The following is a 22,568-nucleotide window of genomic DNA, read 5'->3' on the forward strand; positions in this document are numbered from 1 at the left end:
TGGTTGGGGAACTAAGATCCCACAAGCCGCGTGGTGCGGCCAGAAAAAATAAAAATAAAAATAAAAAAAAAATTAAAAAAAAAAATAAAATAAACATATGCTATAAAAATAAAGAGGAAAATATCTTCTAGCCTTTCCATGCATATTTAAAATTAAATATTTTACAAAATCACAACTGTATTCAATGTCTTATGTTATTATCCTGCCTTTGGTTACTTTGTATAATATCATGCCATTGAATATTATTTTAAAAGATTTGTACTGCTTGAATTATAATTCATGGGTTAGAGTCTCCTTATTTAGCTATTTCCCTACTTTGCCTAGGTTTTTGTTTACAATTTTTCGTCACTTAAAAAAGGCTGTGATTAGCATTTTTATAAATAAATTATTGTCTGCATCTCTCATTATTTCCATAGGGGAGATTCCTAATATAAGGGCTATTGGATCAAAAGATATGACTATTTTACAATGTCTATTCAATAAATTCCTTTTAAGGGGACTTCCCTGGCAGTCCAGTGGTTAAGACCAAGCGCTTCCACTGCAGGGGGCACTGGTTCAATCCCTGGTTGGGGAACTAAATCCTGCATGCCACTCTGTGCAGCCAAAACATAAAAAAAAAATTCCTTTGACGATACAGTAACACTAATTGCTTATTCTTTGTGCTTCTAGTTTTGTCAGTGTAATTCTATTTCTACCCTTTATTCTCTATGGAAGCAGCAAGGAAAAGGGTTGAAGCTACTTGGAATGCACTTTGCACTAGTGGGCAGCAGACCTCGATTCTTTAGGTCCTCAGAAAACTCCCAAATGTCCAGAAGCTTTATTTACCTTATCTTTAAAATAAGGGGAGAGGTTTCACAGCCCTAAGATTCTCTAGTTCTCCTCAGGACACCAGGAGAAATACTGGGCTTCACACTGTTGGAAAAGAAGCACATGAAGCTACCTCAGCAGAGGACATGCCTTTTCATAAATGAAATGAAGTCCTTAATGACACCATTAAGCAGCTATTATTGTCTTTCTCTTAGAGCTGAAGGAACTGAAGCCCGGAGAATGTAGGTAACTTGCCTAAGATCACTGTGAACTAGTAAGAATCAAATCCAGGTGTGTGTGGTTCCAAAGTCTGTGCTGTTGACCCTTTACAATGATTTCAAAGTTGGACACAAATAGTATTTTTATGCTCTTGATATTATTAACCACACACACATTCACAAGTTCTAAACTGATCATTTCTCTCCAAAGAACTTTTATTTCAAAGGGACTTACTGGTGAAACACTGTTAATGTATTAATTCCAATACCATAAAAATAGTTTAAACAAAACCTCTGGGAATGTGGTGCTATAATTTCATGAAATAATAAGCTCACAAAAATATTAACCTTAGAAACTATAAGAATTCTGTTATAATGCTTCAAAGAATTATGGCAAAAAAATTTTTTTCTAACTGAAGGCTATATTGGTCAGTCCTTCACTTACATAACTTTCTCTCCTCAAGTATTTGAAGAGACACCCAATGAATCTGAAAATATGTGAAAGTGCAATATTTTAAAATAACTTTACTATGTTATCTGTTCCCTGAGAATCTTTCTTAGCCTTTTCTTCCTTCCTTCCTTCTCTTCCTTCCTCCTTCCCTCCCTCCCTCTCTCTCTCTCCTTCTCCTCTCCCCACCTTTTTGTGGCAACACTCCAGAAAGCCTTGTAGAACCAAAGAGAAGCAGATTTCTATCACTCTTAACAAAATAAACAAGATAATTTCTCATATCTCCACTCATGCTACCAGCTTCAACATCCTTTGGTGAATTAATCTTTCCAGCTTCAACAATATGTAGCTACATTAATTTTAAGTGACTACAGCATAACCATTCCTATAGGAACCACGCATTTGCTAGACAATGCATATTTAAAACCTTCACATTTTCAAGGTATGCAAAGTTTGGCTACTTTTACAGAAATGAGATGATCCATTATAAGTCTTTAGTATTTTTGTTTTTCTATTTTGAGTTTGTTGTTTTTGCTATTTATTCCTGCACCTTTTATTGAATTCCCACTCAGCTCCATGAGGGCAGGGGCTATATTTGTCTCACTCAACATTGTATCCCTATCACCCAACACATATCTGGTGCCCAATAAATATTTGGTTTTCCCCCCAGCTTTACTGAGATATAACTAACATAACAAAACATATTTGTTGAATGAATGTATTCTTCCCCCATTGATTTGAAACAACTTTTAAAATCACATTTTAAATATAGTAATTCGTTGCTAAGCTTAGAGGTGGCTATCCACAAATACTGCCTCACTGTTGGCAAGGCAAATCAAGGTGTAGAAAATAGGGAGTGGGGGAGGGGAAAATAAAGACAAGCCCTAACAAGTAAAAATTGAGGGGGCACGTGCTTTCAAAATAAACTGGATTCATTGGCTTTAAAGATCTTTTCTAGCAGGAAAGCTTTTTTCTGAATCACCTTTTTCATTTTTTTCGGAAAACATCACTGCAACATTATCTGTAAGGTACAATCTCCTACAAATGTTATGCTGTGCTTATACAGAGGGTACCTTACCAGACTTGAAGTTTAATTATGTTTGCTTTTGCATTCTTGATTCATTTTCTGAAATATGTTTGGAAATAAAACTGTATAGATTTATTCAGAATTATTCCATTTAGTGGAATATTTAGGATCTATGGCTAGATCTATATGACCCAAGGGATAGTTTATTATTGGTCAATTAGAAGGCAAACATTTAATGATTAATATGTCTGAAATACCATTCTGTGGTTCACTATTAGTTCAGGCTACAACAGGCATAACCTGTGCTGTAACTTTGAGCCTGCTCGTTGATCCAAAAGTGTGTCCTTCACATTTTTTTTTAACTTTGTCCACTTTTTTCTTCCTCCCCTCACGTTAAGCAGCTTCTGCTCTATCTCTCGTTGTAAACAATGAAACAAATGGACAGTGTAGTATTTGTCTGACCCTCAAGGTCACATATGGAATTCAGAGATTCAAAGCTAAAATGCAACATTAAGGTACAATAGGTTACCAGAGACTGAAAAGAACACAGATAATAACTGGCAAAATACTGTATCAAGAAATGTTAAAAATCATGATAATTTTTGTGTAGGTTTCCCCAACACTTTTTAAACTGGACTTTGGTTTCCTTAATTATACTTCTGATTTTTCTCTGTTCTTCTCTTGCTAGTCTAAATAATTTTTATCAGAGCCCCAAGGACAGGACCTAAAACAATTCTATTTGGTGTAATAGCTGGACACATGGTAGGTATTCCTTTTTTTTTTTTTCTCCCCTCATTCTTTTGGTATGAGAAACACATACCTTCCTTCAGAAACACTGATGTATTTCCAGCTTTTTCTCTTAATTTGATGCAACCTTACCAAGATTTTTATCAGCTTTTTCTCTGAGTGACAACGAATTAATCTGTTTCAAAGCAACAAATGACACAGCCTAAATAAAATCTTGTTACTGAAGGTTGCGGAGTCACCCACTCCGTTTTTATGGCAACGCTGGTTTGGAGCATTCTGCTCTTACATGCTGTCCTTTCTGAGGAAACGGTGATTTTTCCCCATCCTACTGTGAAGGATGGAATCTGGGGGGCAAAGGCATCCCTGCATTTCAAGAGTGCCCACCTAAACCACCAGAGGCTCAAGCTCGGTTTAACTGGCAATTCCACAAAGGGCTCGCTGCGCTTTTCGAGTGATCGAAATCACCTGCTCAAGGTCGCACATCCAATTGTTACTGGATGCAATCAGCAAGGTCGGGTAGGGCTGCCGGGTCTGCGGCCCGCCAGCTCCCGGCGACTCAGCAGGCCCACCTGGTGCCCCGCAATCTGCGCAATCGCTGGGAAAACGCGCCCTCTCGCGACCGACTTCGCGCCGCAGCTGGGCCTGGCGCAAACGCCCCCCGGGCGGGGGCCGGCGGCTGCTGGGCCGGGGAACCGGAAGGAGGAGGCAGCGGCGGCCCGAGGCTGGGAGAGCGGGTGGGGGAGGGGCGCGCCTATATAAACCCCGTGCGGGGTTGAGGGCGGGCCTAGGTGAGAGCGGCTAAGTCGGCGGGGCGTCCGGCGCCGCAGACGCCGCCGGCGAGGACTGGGAAGGGAGAGGGAGGAGACAGGAGGAGGAGACGCGAGTGCGGGGTGGCGCCGGTCCACCTCCGCAGCTCTCCTGGCTCCCGCCGGCTTTCGAAGGCGGGCCCGTGCTGCGGCAGCGGCGGCGGCAGCGGCCTCGGCGGCCTGCGGAGGTGAAGCCTGGCTGCCGCGGCCTGGGTCGGCGGCGCGGGGGCAGGTGGCCGGCCGGCGTGGGTGGGCAGGGTTGGGCGGCCGCCGCCGTGAGTGCAGGGGCGGCTTGGCATCCTCGGGGCGGGGCCCTGGAGGGCAGGTGGCCCGTGCGTCTTACTGCAGGTCGGCCTCCTAGAGGCACCTGCAGAAGTGACCCCGGCCGTGTGCTTCGGCGTCCGGAGGACTGTGGGGAGGGCGGGGGTCGCTGGCTTCGGGGCGCCGAGGGCCCGCCGCGTAGAAGCGCCTCTCGCCCGGGCCCTGCAGGGGCTTGGGATCCGCGCCGGCTGCCTGGGGCCTGTTGTGCCCTTGCTTTGGGGATGCTCCTCAAGGGGAGTGGGGGGAATAGCGCCGATGCGCGGGGGTGGAGGGGGAGCTAGGGCCACGGTCGGGCGGTGTAAGACTCGCCAGGATGAGCCCTTAAACCGGTTGGATGTGAGTGGTTATCGGTTAGTCTAAACAAAACTGAACACCAACTCGGGGCGGTCGCAGTTTCAGAGAGTACCTGGCTCCAAATGACCAGTAGTGACGGACTTGCTTTATAGGCCCCAGAGCAATCAAAGGGAAGTTAGCATTCTTGTTCAAGAAGTTTCTCTTCACTTAGTGAATGAGAGCTCTAAAAGAATTGTGTGTGTTCGGGATTTTCTTTTAAAAGTCGTTGTTAGTGATTGGGGTCGGGGCTCGTGGTGAGGGATAATGTAGAGAGTTTCGAATGGCTGCCTTGTCCCGATGGGGAAGGCTTATTTTTTGTGTGTCATCACTTGACCATAGAAATTATTCAATATGTGGATTGCCCTCAGCTCTGAAGCCACTGCTTGATTAGCGGCTTTTCCTCCCTATGTGGGAAATTGAACTTCTGGAAACGTCCCCCATATTGTAGATTTTTGCCTACGTAAAGGCGCCAGTGCGTGGCACTAATTGCCTTCAAGGTAGTGAAATGGAAGTGTGGTATTTAAAGCGTCATTAGGTTTTGAGCTCACTTCTGTGGAAGAGAATTTTGAGGGCGTGGGTCTAGACTTTTCAGGGAATTTAAAGCCTCTAGTCGTAATTTACTTTTATACTTAACTTATTTTTTTTCTTCCCTCTTTCAGCCTCATCTGTTTCAATGGTGCAACTCTCTTCATCTCCTTTTGGTTACCAGTCACCTTCAGGCCATTCGGAGGAGGGAAAAGAGGGGACTATGAAGTCAGCCAGGCCCCAAGTGAACCACAGTCAGCATGGGGAAAGCCAGCGGGCCATGAGCCCCTTGCAGCCTGCTCTCAGTTCTGCTGCCTCTCCTTCCCAAGCATATGAGACATATATTGATAATGGACTCATATGCCTTAAACACAAAATCAGAAACATCGAGAAAAAGAAGGTAACTTTTTTTTTTTCTCCCAGCCCTGTATATGCACCATCTTAAATAAGGGTTAAGGAACTGGCATTTTTGCTTTCTATCAGGGCTCATAGGTATTCTTCCTAAAGATATTTTTCCTAAAGATTTAAGTAACCTTGAGATTTAGCTGCCTAAAATGTACAAGTGGGCTAAATATTGGCTATATTAAACATTTTCTGTTTGATTTGTCAGAATGAATAAAAATATTCTTCATAGTAAAATTATTATGCATGCTACTGTTGAAATACTTGAAGGGCTGGCTACTTTACGTCAGATTAATTCCTTGAGTGTAGTATTAATGTTTCTTTTCATAAATGAGTAATAGTCTGAATTTTTTAGCTTGTTTTCCTTGTGACTTTCTGCAGCAGTTGATATTGCAGTATAGCTGCTGCAGTCTTTGGAAGCTTTAATGATGGTAGAGCCAGAAAATGTTTTAGCACTAATTTTTGTGTTGCTAGGTGATCGTTTAAGATTGGTAGGTGAAAGCATTGTAGAGAGCCTTGTGAAGATTCTCAGGGTTATAATCAGCCTAACGTTACAGTAAATGCTGATGTAAAGATCCAAATCATTCTTCATTTCCTGAGTCATGTAGCCTGTGAAACGGTACTGCACGTAGCTTTGTTGTGTCATGATCCTCTTTTGCTTGTGATAGTAAGGTGAGTTAATAACTATCTGGACCTAGGAACTCTTAAATATTTTTATGCCAAGACCTAGTTAAACCTTAGGAAAGTTGCTTTTAATGGAGGAAGGTGAAGAGATTTTTAAGAGTCCGGTTGACTCCTTTTTCCTTCCCCTTCTCCCCTCCCTCGGGCCCCCTCCCCCCCACTAACACACACACTAGGAAGGTAGTGAAGACGAGCCAGTTACTAGTAGCTTCTCTGTAGCCCTAGCTCTCACCAGTTGTCTTTTGAATGCATGCAGTTTGATCACAAGTGTGATAAGGTGAGTGTGCCTGGGTCAGCACAAATTCCCTGCCACTGTGGGAAATTAGTCAAAGCAGGATCTATTGATAGACTCACTAATGTCTTACCTCAGGTGGAGGAACTACATATATATGTATAATTATGCTCTTCAGCTTAACTATAATGCCTCTTTAATTTTGAATACCAATCTGGTCAGTACTTACACATTTGTTTCAAGCTTCTGGAAAAGCATTTTAAAGCTATCAAGCCAATATGGAAGGAGCCTAAACATTGCTTTTAGAATACCATAAAGGGTCATGTCATTATTATGTGGACAATAAATGCAATTAATTTGTCATCTATTTACTTTATGAGAAATTTTATATGAAAAATAGCTTCAAGTTGAGGCTACTATAATTCTAGAAAAGAAGTATTTTACATTTCTGTACTTCTGTTAGGAAGTTTCCTATTGAACAAATGCCTACATAATTCAACAGGTAACAGTTTCAGTGTGAGGGTAGAGTAGGACTTCTCAGTCTCAACACTATTGACATTTTGGGCTGGATAATTCTTGGTTGTGGGGGAGCTGTCCTTTGCACTGTAGGATGTTCAGCAGCATCCCTGGCCTCTACCCACAAGACGCCAGTAGCACCTTCTTCCTCCCTCCCATCCCCCAAGTTGTGATAACCAAAAATATCTCCAGACATTGTTGGCTATCCTTGGGGGACAAAATTGCCCCTGATTGAGCACCACTGGGTTAGGAGCATATGATTGATTAAATCCCTGTGTGTCACGTAGTCTAATTATAGAGGCCATTAAGAGAAAAGGGTTTTATTACTGCTTAACTTTTGTACTTCCAGACTAATGTTGATTGTGTGTAATATTTTTTTCCCTGACTGGAACTCATCTACAGTTGCTGCTTGCCTCGTAGTAAAACGTTATTCTTACAGATTGATAGCTAACTTCAAGAACTTTGTTTTCATAAGGAACAGTCTGGTATTTAATTTGTTTCAGAATTTTATATCAGGTTGTGGTAGATACCAAGTTTCTCTTTTGTAGCTCAAACTGGAAGATTACAAGGATCGCCTGAAAAATGGAGAGCAACTTAATCCAGACCAGTTGGTAAGTGGTTTATGATCCTTTTGCCAGACCTACTGATTTTCTTTTCTTAGTAAAACTCTAGATGAATTTGGGGGAGACCAAAGATTTGATAGGCTAAAAAAGAAGAGTGAGAATCCACTGGATTTTTCAAAAGACTTTGTCTTCACCTATTAGATCTCATAGCTTTGACTTTACTTCTTTTGCACTAGTAGATGGTGTACGGATGGGGGGTGTGTGTTGTCAAATAAGAGGGAAAATGTAGACTATCACTAAGAGTTAACGTATGGATTTAAATTAACCTTTCACTAGAGTGGACTAAAGGAGAAGAGCCGGGAATCATCTAGCTTTCTACTTTTTTAAACCTAACATCTCTCTGCTCTAAAATATAAAAGAGTATTTACTACAGCTTGCCTTGGTTTTCTCTAGTTGCTTCCCCCTAATTCCTTTGATGGTTTCTCCCTGCTTTTCTATCCTGAATTGCCATGTTCCTTCTCAGGAGGCATGTTTATATGATAGATAGATATTGGGCCTTTTTTTTAAAAAAAAATCTTACTATAAATATTTACTATTTACCACATTTAAAAATACTGTTTACTTTGCCCATGGTATACCTGGTAATTGCAAATTTTATCTAATGTGGTGAAGGAGAGTTTTTGCAGTATGGAAAATTTTAAAAATGCTTTATTGATGTTTGCCATTTTGACCTGATCACATCTCCTGGCTAAGATGGGGACAAAATTAATCTAGAACTTATTCGATCTAGCTTGTAGATCTATTGTCTTTTATCTTTTTTAACTAAAATTTTTGGCTGTGAATCATAGGTCCTGATATTCAAGGGCTTTTCCCTTGCCATATTGGCCCTTCTTCACTGACCTCGAATTTTTGTGATGTAGTAAATTACAGTTTTGCTGAGGCACAGATTTGAATTGTCTGAGCTCCGAGAATGATGTGCTTAGATAGCTGGTGAAAGGACTTAGCTGGACATTCAGCGTTTCAACATGGCTTTGTTTTTAAGTAGTCATGGTATATTCAATAACTTTTAAAGTGATGAAACTTCCCTTTGTGTAAATACCCTTGGAGGAAATGTTCTGTTACAGTAGTGTTTTTGACTTTGGGGAAACATAGGGGATGGGAGTGGGGAGGTTGGTGGTTCTCATGATAGCTCTGTAAGAAATGTCAAGGATATGCTATATTTCAGAGCTCCAGCCAGGTAAACTTTAATCTCAGCATTTCATTACTGCCTTCACAACTACATGTTGCTTCTATAGTATTAACTTTGATTTCTTAAGTAATATCCTGACAAATGCCAAATTTATATTGCCAGTAGATCAGTCCTCTGAACTCTGGATTCTTATGTCCAGTTGTCTTTGACATCTTTGACTTCATTTTGCTTCCCAGAACCTGTTCCTCCTTTAACCTTCACTATGTCAGTTAATGGCTGATGAATTAGAAGGATGGAGTTGCCCAAAACCTTGGAGAATTTCTCATTTTTCTCCTCATACCTCATATCTAGCCCATCAGCAAGTCTGGTCAATTCTGCCTTCAAAATAAATCCAGAAACAGACCATTCTCATAAATTCTGCTTCTGCCTTCCTGTTCCACACCACATCACCTTTCATCTGCATTACTGTGACAGCTTCCTCCCAGGTTTTTCTATTTCTGCTCTCTCTCCAAGTCTATTCTTAACATAGTAGCCTCAGTAATTCTTTTCAAATACAAGTCAGATGGTCATTCCTCTGCTCAAAAGTCCCTCCCTATTGGTTCCCATTATGTGGCAAAATGTCCTATAAGGCCCTACGAAATATGCTCCTCACTTCCTTTTACATCTTTATTGCATTTCCTGCACTTCTCTCTCCTGCTGGCTTCATCCCAGCAACACTGGCCTTCTTGCTGGTCCTCAAACATCCCAGCCACACTTCTACTTCGGGGCTTTTGCATGTGCTGTTCTTACTGCCTGGGATGCTTTTTTACCCAGATGTCTAAATGGCTCCATTCCCGACCTCCTTCAGCTTTTTATTTGAAGGTCATCTTGGTAACGTATGTCCTGACAATACCATACCTCCATTCCCCCATTCACACTCCTTTGCTCCTTGTTTTAATTTTCTTAATTTTCTTAATAAAAGTGCTTCTCTGACAAACTGTAAAGTTTTATCTCTCCTTCCCTTACACTGTAAGTTCCATTAAAGTAGAGATTTTGTCTGTTCACTGTTGTTTTCCTAGTACTTAGAATGGTTTATAGCATATGGTAGGCATTTAAATATTTATTATGTATAGATTTACTAAATATAAAATGATTGAATATTAGGTTTTTAGGTGTGATTAAGTATATAGTTAGTGGTACTTTTGAGAATTAACATCTCCTCATACAAAGAATATATACTTAAGGTAGAAATTTAGAAAATGCAGATGAGTCAGAAGGAAAAAAATCTATAATCTGACCCCTCAGAGAACTGTTGTCAGTAGTATAGTACTTAATTTAAAAGCTCTAAGTTTAGTTTTTAAAGTTGGAAGTAATTCACATAGTTTAGAAATCAGGAAATATTAAAAAAGATACAGTTTTTCTTTCACCCTGTCCTTCCTCTGTTCAGTTCTCATCTTACAAAATAATGATTCTAATAGATTACTTTGTATTTGTCCATAGTTTCTTTAAGCCTGTATACAGTTTAGCTTAATATAGATACTTTTGGGGCCTTTATTTTTGCTTCTTTTTTTTTTTTAGTGTACTTTATTTTTTGGGCAGCTTTAGATTCACAGTAAAATTGAGCCGACAGTAGAGAGAGTTCCTGTATACCCCTTGACCCCACCACACATGCACAGCCTTCTTAGCTGTCAACGGTCCTTACCAGAGTGGTACATTTGTTACAATTGAACCTACATTGACACATCATCATCAAAGTCCATAGCTTACATTAGGGTTCGACTCATTCTGTGGGTTTTGACAAATACGTAATGGTATGTATCCACTGTTATAGTAACATACAGAATAGTTTCACTGCCCTAAACATCTGTGCTCTGCCTGTTCATCCTTTATTAATATGGTGTCAGTGTTTCCATAATACTTTAAAGTTTGGTTGAAATGTTCTCAAACTATCAGCCTGGTTCTTTTTGGGTGGGAGTGCTTTGAAAATATTCTCCATTTTTTCTTTGAAAATTGATCTGTTTACATTTTTATTGTTTTTGGAGTCAACTTTTTAAAACTTTTCCTTGAAAATCACTAATATTTCATCCAGTTTTAAAAAATTATTTGCAAAGATTGGGACAAAGCAATTATTTATAAAAGCCTATTTCTGTATTACTTTGTTTATTTCTAACTGTGGTTGTATTTCTTCGTTTACTCAATTAAGTTAGTGAGTATCTTAAAAAAATTCTTTCTTAAAGCCACCTTTATTTTTTCTCACCTACGCCTTTTATCTTTTTGCTTTCCTTTGGTTTATTTGCTTCATTTTCTATCTTTAAGCTGAGTGCTTAATTTGTTTCCTCCCCCCCCCACCCTATATGTATTTAAAGCTGTGACTATTACTTCAAGCGCTGCTTTAGCTGATACAATAGATTTGATTTGATACTGTTTTCGGTATTGTTGGCTAGAAATTTTGTAATTCAGTTTGTATTTCTTCTTTAACCCAACAGATATTTGTAATACTGTAAATAAAGCTTTCTATGATCTGCGTGATTATATGTGCCTAGCTAATGTAACCTCTTTTGGTAGTAACTCTTAAGTAACCTGTTGAGAATAAGCTATAGACTTCTAAGATTTCACTATTGCTAACATAAACTTAGATTTCTCCTTTAAAATAGTTAGAAAAGTGTCTTAATGAAGTTTTTTGGAGTCCCATTTGTAACTTTAATATCTATTTTGATTCAGGTCTGGATTTGAAACGGAGAACTGAGACTCAAGTGAGCGCTTGAGCAAAAGGCAAGGGTACTTGATGCTTTCAGCTGCTACACCTGTAGTCTAAGTCAGAGCTTTTGGGAGCTGGTACCAAGATGGTGGCAGAGGGGTTTGAATAAAGTAGTTGGATTTGAGAGGTAAAATCGACATAGCTTGGTACTGTGTAGGAATAGAGAGAAGAACCAAGGGTGGTTTCCAGGTTTCTGGCTTGAACAGTTGGGTGGATGGCAAAACCATTTATTGGGCTTGGAAACACTGGGAGAGAAGAATGTTTTGGGAGGATGGGATAAAGAGCTCAATTTTGGACCATTGATTTTAATGTGCCTGTGAAACATTAAAGGGTGAGATATCTAGTAAGTATTTATGAGAAGGTCTGGAGCATAGAGAAGTTTAGTCTACAGATCTATCACCTGTATGGCTGCTAATTGAAGCCATGAGAAAAGATGAGACTATCACGGGTGAGAGTATAGAAAGCAGAAAAGAAGCGTTAAGACAGAATGCTAAAGAAATCTGACATTTCATGTTTGGATAATAATGGCTAAAAATATTGATAGTGAACTTACTTTCGGGCCAGGCATCATTCTGAGTGATTTATAAACATGAAATCATTTAAATTGCACATCTCTGTGATGTAGGTCCTATTATCTTTATAAGTGCTTAAAAACTGAGGTGAGAATAGTTAATGGAAAAATTGCCAGTAAATAAAAAGCTGGAGAAATGGGAAGTTAGTGTTATAAAAAGACAAGGGATCCTAGTAGAGCAGGAGGATGCCTTTATGTTGAAGTCTTCTGAGAAGCTAACCAAAATGAGAGCTATACAAGATCCATAGGTTTAAAGGATGGGATTGACATCGCTGACTTTAGCCAGGACAGTTCTGGTGGAATGGTGGAAACAATCCAGGTTGATAAAGGCTGAGGAGGAAATGGAAACTGTGTAGGCATTTTTGATACATGTCTGAGACTGGAAGGACGTGGTTGCCAGAATGGCACTTTTTATTTTTCTTATTTAGGTTGGGGGAGACTTGAACTTGTTAAATGCTGGTTTCAGCATCAACAGAGAGGGAGAGGCTCAAGACATTAAAGAGGGAATCAGAGTAAGATCTCCCATGAAGGCAGAATTGAATAGGATCCAGGGCACAGGTGGAAGGACATCTCCACTATATAAAGAAAGAGAGAAAGGATGGATCCACATTTGATGATGGGAAGTCGAGGTAGTTCCCATTTGATTTTGCTTTTCTTGAGTCAAAGTTAACAGCATTTGGGAGTAGATATGAAGCGGTATTCCTTTTTAGTTTTACATCCCTTTGAGGACTGTATAATATGGTTATGTTATCTGTGCATTCTTGGTTCTGTATTTGGAAGGCCTCTCTACCTGTTTTATTAAGAAATATGTAGTCCAAACAAAGTATTGCATGTAAGTTACAATGCATAATAAAGCAATTGTCAGAACCCACTACTCAACCCAAATAGTATATTACCAACAACACTGAAGCTCCTTCACAGAGCTCTCTTTCCTGTAACCTGATTTGAACTTTTCCCCCCTCATTCCCTTCCTTTTGTTTTGACAGAACTTATTTGTTGTCCTTAAATCTGTTAGGGTTGCTTTTTTGAAACTTATGATAAATGTTATACTGTATATTCTTCAGTTTATCTTTTTTACTCATTATGTTTAGGATTTTTATATTGATGCAAGTAGCTATATTTCCTTTGCTTTTCTCTACTTAGTAGTAATCTGTAAATAGATGGATGTTTGAGTTGTTTATTTTTTGGCATTCTACTTTGATTGGTCTTATATATGTTATTGAGATACAGGTGTAAGATTTCTTCAGGGTGTATACCTATCATTGGGTTGTAGGGTATACCCATAGTTAACTTCATAGTAAAAATGTTAAACAATTTTCCAAAATTATTGTACCAATTTATGCTAAGACAAGTAGTACACAGGAGTTCCTATTGTTCTGTACCTTTGTAAAGACGTAGTACTATCAGATTATTTTAAAAACAGCTTTATTGAGGTATCATAAATATAACATTAACCCATTGTAAGTATACAATTCAATAATTTATAGTAAATTTGTAGAGTTATGCAGCTATCACAACAATTGTGTTTTAGAACATTTCTATAACCCCTTCAAGTTCTCTTTTGTGCCCTTATTTGCTTTCTATCTATAAATTTGGCTTTTCTGGATATTTCATATAAAATAAAGTCTTGCATCCGGCTTTTTTGACTTACCATTATGTTTTTGAGGTTCATCCATGTTATAGCATGTATCAGTAATTCATTTATTTTTATTGCTAACTAGAATTCCTTTGTATGGTTATAACACATTTTGCTTATCCATTTACCAGTTGCTGAATATTTGGATTGTTTTTATTTTGGGCTATAATGAATAATGTACTATATAAATTTACTTACAAGTCTTTAAGTGGGCATATGTTTTAATTTCTTTTGGGTAGATACCCAGAGTGGAATATTATATTATTTTAACCATGGAGGCTTTGTAATATGCCTTTGTCTGATTGGACAGGTTCCCCATCTTGTTCTGTTTCATAATGGCCCTTTGAGGTAAAGTCCCATAAAAAAAAATAGATAACTAATGAGAACCTGCTGTATAGCACAGGGAATTCTAACGCAACATTGGAAAACAACTATACCCCAATTAAAAAAAAAAAACAACCTACCCCTTCTCTAATTATCAACTTTGTTCATCTGTGAAATCTCAAAGAAAAATTTCCCTCTTTAAATTTACAGGGAATTCCGTGGAAGTCCAGTGGTTAGGACTCTGCACTTTCACTGCTGAGGGCCCGGGTTCAATCCCTGGTTGGGGAAGTATGATCCTGCAAGCCGCACGTTGTGGCCAAAAAAAAAAAAAAAATTTACAATATTTCTGTCACAATACTTAATTTGTCTGTTATAAGTAATTATTTACAAGTCTTTCCTACCATAGTATAAATTTCTTGAGGTTGCTTTCATCTGTGTGATTCTTACTCTGCTACTTGTGTAATATATTTGTGTAGTGAATGAATATTGACAGAGGAATCCTATTGGCTCAGTGCTCTTAAAACCCACAGGCCTCTCTGACCTTAGACTTTATAGATAGCTTTATTATTATTATTATTATGGTTCAGATTTCTAGCATAAACAATTGAATTTTTAAATTTAACTTTATGTAACTTCTATTAAATACTTTCTCCTTACTTTTTTTGAGTATGTATAGTAAATGGCTAGTTCCTAAAGTCTTAAATATCCTCTGCTGTTATTAAGGAACTTATTTTGAGATATTTGTACTTAGAAGTTCACAGAATTGATTTTTTTTATCCTATTCGGTAGGAAGCAGTTGAGAAATATGAAGAAGTGCTACATAACTTAGAATTTGCCAAGGAGCTTCAGAAAACCTTTTCTGGACTGAGCCAAGATGTGAGTATGTTTTCTTTGCTTTTCCTAAAACGAATTTAACCACTGATCTTGAAGAAAATATCAGTGTCTGATAATGGTGCTTGGTTATTGTTCATCTAATTCCTGCTGATATTTTATTGGAGGAGGTGGGGTGGAGTATAGTTTCTGAAGAACTAGTGTTTTCAGATTTCTAGAGTCTCAACACAAATGTTATCTGAATATGAGGTATCGTGAATAAAGTGTTAGTTATCTAATGTGTATTATTTCACTCTGGAATTACGGAAATCATTGAGAAGGGGAATGAAAACTATTTTGACAGATACATTTATTAAAGACATTTTAGAATATAGGCTTGAAAATTTATTATATAGGCTTGTAAGTTTAGCATTATTGGTAGACTCTTCTTGAGAGCGTGGTAGTTATTACCAGGAAAATTTATGGATGGTTCATCTTAAATTTAAATAGTGTTAAGTCTGGTCCCACTGCTTGTTTCAATTGCTCTGTGTTGGCAACTCAAACTTTTCTCTTCCACAGATTTAATCAGTAATTAATAGTGAAGTCTTAAGCATTCATTAATGAAGTATTCTTCATTGTTTTAGAATCTTAGTGTTAGATGGCCCTTTAAAGATCATGTTCTACCAATTGAGGAAATAATTTGGTGAATTCATTTCTGAGATGGGGAGCATGCCTCATAAGATAGTCTTTTCCAGTTTTTGGATATTTTCTTGTTTGGCGAATTAAAATTCTCTTCTCCATTCCTGTGGCATCAAAAAAGAACAAATAAAAAAATAAAAACCCAAAAACATCATTCTGAAGCTGAAGACAGCTACCATCTTAATCCTTGTAAAATATAGTTCTGAGTTGCTCTCTTCTGGATGTCTGACTTAATTAACTTTTAAAAGGTATTGTGAAACCTAGAATAGTGTAGTATAGAGACACTTCCTTCTGTTTTCTGGATAATTCTGTTAATGCAAGTCTAAGATGATATTAGCTTTGTTATCCATAGCACACTTTAACTCGTGTTTACTTATTCATCACTTAATTATAATACTTTCTGTTAGTTTCACAGTTGTTAAATACTCCTAGGCTGTTTTAGATACAATACTTCTAAGTCATTTTTTTTCTTGTGTGATTGATTCCCTGCCCCCCCCCACCCCCAATATGTTAAGTTTAGTTAGTTTTGGCCCATTGTGCTAAAAAAAAGATCTTTTATATCTGCCTTCTGGTTGGAGGTTTGAAGTATATTTTTATAATACTTTAAAATTTCCATTAACTCTCTTTTCTGAGTTACCCTATCAAATTTTCATTTTCCACGCAGGTGTTGTTTTTTCAATGTATGATGTTCTTTTTAGATTTAAATCTTTTTTTAAACACCATCCATGTGCCAGGCACCTATGGAGGTTCACTATTTTTTTTTTTTTTAATAGATTTATTTATTTATTTATTTATTTTTGGCTGCGTTGGGTCTTCGTTGCTGCGTGCGGGCTTTCTCTAGTTGCGGCAAGTGGGGGGCTACTCATTGTAGCTTCTCTTGTGGCGGAGCATGGGCTCTAGGTGCCCGGGCTTCAGTAGTTGTGGCGTGTGGGCTATAGAGCAGAGGTTCAGTAGTTGTGGCGCACGGGCTTAGTTGCTCTGTGGCATGTGGGATCTTCCCGGACTGGGGCTCGAACCCGTGTCCCCTGCATTGGCAGGTAGATTCTAACCACTGCACCACCAGGGAAGTCCAAGGTTCACTATTTTTATAGCAAAGTACCTTCCAGCCTAGGAATTTGGGAGCTTTTTTTTTTTTTTTGCTAAACTCTTTTGTCAGACCTCTTCTATGATAGCCTGTTTTGCAGTTTGTGTAACATTTTCTTCTTTCCCTTCAAACTAAAGTTGGAAGCCTTCAGCCCACCATATCTCTCTTTATCTTCATGATATGAGCTTTGTCCTTTGGGGATTTATCATTCTAAGTCATGGTTCAGAAAATAAATTTTATGGTTGGGTGCTATTGGTTGACAGCAGTTTACTTCATATTTTCTTCTTTCTAAATCAGTTTTCAACTGAAAGAAGAGAAGTAACCTGATTCCTTAGTTTCCACATAAATAAGAATAGGCTGCTGTCAGTGGTTTTCATGACATCTGATTATGACCTAGGAGACAGCATGTTTCTTGCTTGATACCTGATAGAATCGATAAATATTTGAGGTCCTGTCATGTGTCAGACTCTATGCTGGGTACTAGTGATATACTGGTGAACAACAGAGATATAGTCCCTGTCATGATGGAGCTGAAGTGTAAGGGGGATGCAGCTAAAGAAAAAGATAAGCATTTCATGTAATAGATACTTTGATAGGGGAAGTTCAGAGTGACCTGAGCCCTTAAGAACACCTAATCCAGCCCTGGGAGGTGGCCAAAGAGAGAGCTGAGGTAATCATGTGATATAGTCCTGAAGATGTCCTCAGCACCAATTGCCTTTTCTTATACCATCATGAATCTGTGTCCAAGGGAATCCCACTGTCTTGGAGAGCTAGAATTGCCACCTCTATCATCTTTCCTCCTCTCAAGCAGAAGCTGAGTTTGGTAAGTGTTATTGGTGTAAGTCCATATTAAGGTCTTGGAAGAAGCTTTTCTGAGCCTTTGCCATCCTGAAGAAAATACCCTTGCCCACGTAACCCGCAACCAGTCCATTTCTCACTCTTAAAATTTTATCTTCAGCCATTGTCTCTTGTCCCTGGTAGTAGCACAAGTCATATTTATTAAGTTGCTTTCATACCCTGTAGAAAGGAATTAATAATGCCATAATGAATCTTTTTCCTGAGGTTTTTTTTTTTTTTTAAACCCCCGTCTTGATTAGGATTTATGAGCGTCTCTTAGAGTTTTAAATGTTGATGCTGAATCAAAGTACTTTAACTCATCTATAGGAGAAATCAAAAAGTTTTTTTTTTGTTTTTTTTTGTTATCTTGATTTTCATACCTTGGAAAATATCCAGTACGATGTAAACATTACAAACAGAAAAACACCTATGGGGAGAAAAGACCTTTTGGGTTTCTCAGTGGAAATAGATGGTACTTTTTGTTATTGGTATTTTACAAATGAGAAGCCACTTTTGGGACCCACATATTATATCAGACTTTAAGGTATTACAGTTGTAAGCTTTAGAGTAGACTCGGAGCTGCTCAGTGTACACACACACACACACACACACACACACACATTCATTTGAGGGAAAACTTATATTCCACTAATTTTCCATGACAAACTATTATGAAAATCTCTCTCAATTTTCCTTAAAAAAACCCCTGTTTGCTGTGGCTGTTTTTTTGGCATTACATTTGTAAGACATTTTATTTCTGTTTGGTTTTCAATTCCTTATGCTTTAAGCAGTCTTCTTTGGTTGGTTGAAAATCAACCATTTTGAATACTCTTTCCCTGGAACATAAAATTTAAAAAAAAACCCAAACTAAACTGAAGCATTTCCTTAAAATATTTAGCCTAAAAAGGCTTGGTATACATAATATGGAAAAGTAAAACCTTGTGATTAATATGGACATTAATGATAGGTACTTTGCTTCTCATCATGGTGATAGTAGAGGTACTAGATTCAGCCTGGGGTTGAGAGTCACATATTTGGACTTCTTTAGCTTTGGTTAGCTGAGACAAACCAGCTAAGTACTGGGTGACTTCTTTAGCTCAGAAAGCAAGCAGGCGGTTAAATGACCTTGTCAGTTTCACAGTCAGTGTTATATATTTGAGATTTATCATCTAATCTCAACTCTTTGGCATTAGACTTTTGTAGACTAATGGATTGCTAGTATGGGTTGTGGAGAGTTGTCAGCCTTAATTAGCGTTTGTTTTAACAGCTGCTTAAAGCGCAGAAGAAAGCCCAGAGAAGGGAGCACATGCTAAAACTTGAGGCTGAGAAGAAAAAGCTTCGCACTATACTTCAAGTTCAGTATGTATTACAGAACTTGATGCAGGAACATGTACAGAAAGACTTCAAAGGGGGCTTGAATGGTGCAGTGTATTTGCCTTTAAAAGAACTTGACTACCTCATTAAATTTTCAAAATTGACCTGTCCTGAAAGAAATGAAAGTCTGAGGTAAGTTAATGAAAATATTTTCCTGAAACAGGACACATAACACTTTAGTCTAGCTTTTCAGCATGTATATATGTATATGTATGTGTGTATGTGTGTGTATATATATATATATATATTCAGCTTTGGAAACGTTGGCCTGCCCAGACTCTCACGAGGTTGATAGCCTGTCTAGTAAGAAAGTGAATTTGAATGATCTCATTAACCTGCTTCTTTATTGTAACACTGATTTTTAAAATGTCTGATCAAGTTTTAACCTTATATAGGTATTAACCATAATACTAATTATGTATATTCTTAAAAATTTTTTTGTAATTATATCAGGCTGTTGTGTTACCTGAGAGTCTTTGCCTCCTTACTACTGCTGTACTTAAGTGGAGGTGAATAAAATTTAACTTGATTAGTATCACTAAACTGTCAAAGTAAGAATTATTTAGTGTTCTTTTTAGGCTGTGAGTAAATACTGAGAAACCAATCTGATAATTTAAAATATAAAACCAGCAAATTGAGGCAACCCAATTTTTTTTTCTTACAGTATATATTTACTGTTTTTGCTTAGATGGAGTAAATCAGCTAATGAGCAGAAGCTCTACGCTTTTGGTTTGTTAGATACAGGTTGTTTCAATGCTGTGTCTGTTAGCCATGCAAAAGCAGTTAGATTTCAACTGCTTTAGAAATTAGCCCTATCAGTGCAGGAAGAAACCTGATAAAACTCTTAATTACCTATATATAGCCATATATATATATATATTTATTCCCATCCCAATAGTCTATTCCATCATCATTACCTATTTGGATGCTTCCTTCTCTTGCTTCACTTTGGTAGATCCAAGGAATGTAGCTTACTTTAATATGTGAAATGTAAGTGAAACAATTTGAAAAATGAGCTGCTCTCTTTAAAGACAAATGCAGCTCTTAATATTTCCATTCCACGGTTTTTTAAAATCTAGGACATATACTTGATAATGAAGGATACCACACTGATTGCTTTAAACTCTTTTTGGTCTATTCCTTAATAGCTGTATTTGGTAAAATCTTTATTTTAGTTTTAAGGAAAAATGCTTACATTTGAAATCCATAAATGGGTATTTAGTCATCTTTTATAAAATTTCAATTTTTCATTTCCAAAGAGTAAAAAACCACATAATTAACACTGAATGTCTTAATTGTTGATGGATTATATTGTATGAATTGTACTGCTCCATATATAAGTATATGTGCCTCTAAAGCCACTTTGTTCTGCTGCTGCTTTTCCTTGTCAGTGTTGAAGACCAGATGGAGCAGTCATCCTTGTACTTTTGGGACCTTTTGGAAGGTAGTGAGAAAGCAGTGGTAGGAACGACATGTGAGTTTTCTCTACTCTGGACTTATGCAGTAAATACTAAACTTTATGTCTAGGAGTTTAGTATGATATTGAGGGCCAAAACTGTGTCAGTCCATCAGAACTTACATGTCTGACAATACTAGATTCATCGGCAGAATGATATCTTTGTTTAGTTCTGTTAAAAGCAGCTATTGTATAATTGTACTCACTAAAATGGAGCCTGGGGAGAGTTTTGAGGTGACAAGTCACTGTGATTTGGGAACAAGAGCTAGGGACTAGTGCTTGACCATTTTGGGGTTCGGTTCTCTATTGTGCTGGTAGTACCTGTTCTATTTACAAATCTTAAATCCACATATTGTTAATATCAAGGCTTATCTACCAGATCTGCTTAAGAAAATAAGAATGATTTGGCTACATAGTCTATTGAAACATTGTTGTCTATTGGTCTGGAAATGATCTGGAGAGAAAGAGTCCTTTTGGCTTCCTAGATAGGCTTTGGCCAAATGACCAAGTACAAATGTTTGGACGTGAAGTACGCAGTTTTGTTTACTAGTTTAGGATAATGAAAACTCATTGGAAGCTGGTAAACATTTTTGTTACTAGTGATTGCTTCCTTTTTAAAAATATTTAAGTATGAATAACTATCTCAATTTCTAAGTCCTTTCAAGTTTAAACCACAGAAATTTATTGCTTGGCTAGAATGCAAAATGATACAAATACTTTGGAAACTACTTTGTTAGTTTCTTATAAAATTAAGCATGCACTTACTGTATAACCAAGCTATTACACTTCTAGTACCCGAGAGAATTGAAAACATACATTCACATGAGTACTTGTACATGAATGTTCATACCAGCTTATTCATAATAGTCCCAAATTGAACACAGCCCGGATGTACACCAACTGATAATTAATAAACAAAATGTGATATATTCATGCAATGGAATCTACTCAGCAATGAAAAAAGGAATGAACTATTGATACTGCAACAGCATGTATGAATCTCAAAATAATTATGCTGAGTGAAAGAAGCCAGACAAAAAATGAGTACATATTGTATGATTCCATTTATATGAAATTCTAGAAAAGACATAACTAGAACGATAGCAGGTCAGTGGTTGCCAGGGAGTAGGGGGAGGAGATTGATTATAAAAGGGGCATAAGGGAACTTTCTGAGTTGTTTAAAATGTTCTGTATCATGGTTATGGTGGAAGTAACATGACTGTTAACATCTGTTAAAACTGTGCACTTAAAATGTGAATTTTGTAAATTATACCTCAAATTTGATTTAAAAAAAAAAAAAAGGTCATCTGTGTCATAGTATTCCTGTGAAAGGAATAGTAGACCCAAATCAAGTATGAGAGCTCTGCTTAATTTGGGAATTATGTTTTTAGTGGATATTAAAAATAAAATAGACTTCAGACCTATTTATGGTGCAGTGACTTTAATAACATCATTTTAAGATTTTTCTTGATCATCAAATGGTGATGTGCTAGGAGTGAAATATAGCATAACTCAAGGGTAAAATCTTAATCATGGAATTTTATACTTTAAAAATTCTTTAGAGGTTGTCCAAAATAGGTTTTTCTAAAGTTTATGTTTGAGGAACTGTGTTGTTTATTTCTCTTAAAGCCTTAATTACTTGGGGAAGGTAGAGTAATTGCTTTTTGTGATGTCTTGGGGGCAGATGGGAGAAATCACTTTTCTCCCAGCTCAGGGAATAGATGTGTGCTTTTATAACATACTAGATAGAGTCCTTGATTGGAGTCTCTGATTTTTAGCCATTTTTCAAATGGTAGAAATGGAGGCCCAGGGAAACTTAAGTGACTTGCTAAACTTTGGGATTCTGATTTTTAAAATTTATATTGCTTCAGCATGATGTAACAATGGACTGCATATTTCCTTTTCATGGTACGACCAGTTCTTTCAATACCCCCAGTGTAGACTGTTATAATGACATACTACAACTAGGATAAAATTATATAAGGATTTCTAGTCCAAATCATTTTCCATGAACTATTAGGCTATGTGATAACTAAGTCTTAATCACTCTTTCTTAGACAAACACATGAAAGATCTACTATCTAAATTGCTGAACTCAGGCTATTTTGAAAGTATCCCAGTTCCAAAAAATGCTAAGGAAAAAGAGGTATCATTGGAGGAAGAAATGCTAATAAAATCAGAGAAGAAAAAACAATTATCGAAGACTGAATCTGTCAAAGAGTCAG

The 22,568-nt window shown here is 37.6% G+C and overlaps 1 protein-coding gene across 11 annotated transcripts in view; it reads left to right on the top strand.

Annotated features, from left to right (window-relative positions):
* Positions 1 to 4,022: 4,022 nt before the first annotated feature.
* CAPRIN2 (caprin family member 2) overlaps positions 4,023 to 22,568 on the top strand; it is a 40,912-nt gene continuing 22,366 nt past the window's right edge. For 6 of the 11 annotated variants that reach the window (XM_061206202.1, XM_061206203.1, XM_061206206.1 and 3 more), the window contains exons 1-7: positions 4,023 to 4,035; positions 5,367 to 5,632; positions 7,612 to 7,674; positions 14,873 to 14,959; positions 18,781 to 19,019; positions 20,279 to 20,361; positions 22,401 to 22,568. In XM_061206202.1, the coding sequence (XP_061062185.1) occupies positions 5,381 to 5,632; positions 7,612 to 7,674; positions 14,873 to 14,959; positions 18,781 to 19,019; positions 20,279 to 20,361; positions 22,401 to 22,568 (892 nt within the window). In that variant the 5' untranslated portion in view covers positions 4,023 to 4,035; positions 5,367 to 5,380. The other 5 variants (XM_061206207.1, XM_061206208.1, XM_061206200.1 and 2 more) reach the window with 2 other exon arrangements.

The sequence above is a fragment of the Eubalaena glacialis genome, chromosome 11, assembly GCF_028564815.1.
Source record: "Eubalaena glacialis isolate mEubGla1 chromosome 11, mEubGla1.1.hap2.+ XY, whole genome shotgun sequence".
Taxonomy (NCBI): Eukaryota; Metazoa; Chordata; class Mammalia; order Artiodactyla; family Balaenidae; genus Eubalaena; species Eubalaena glacialis.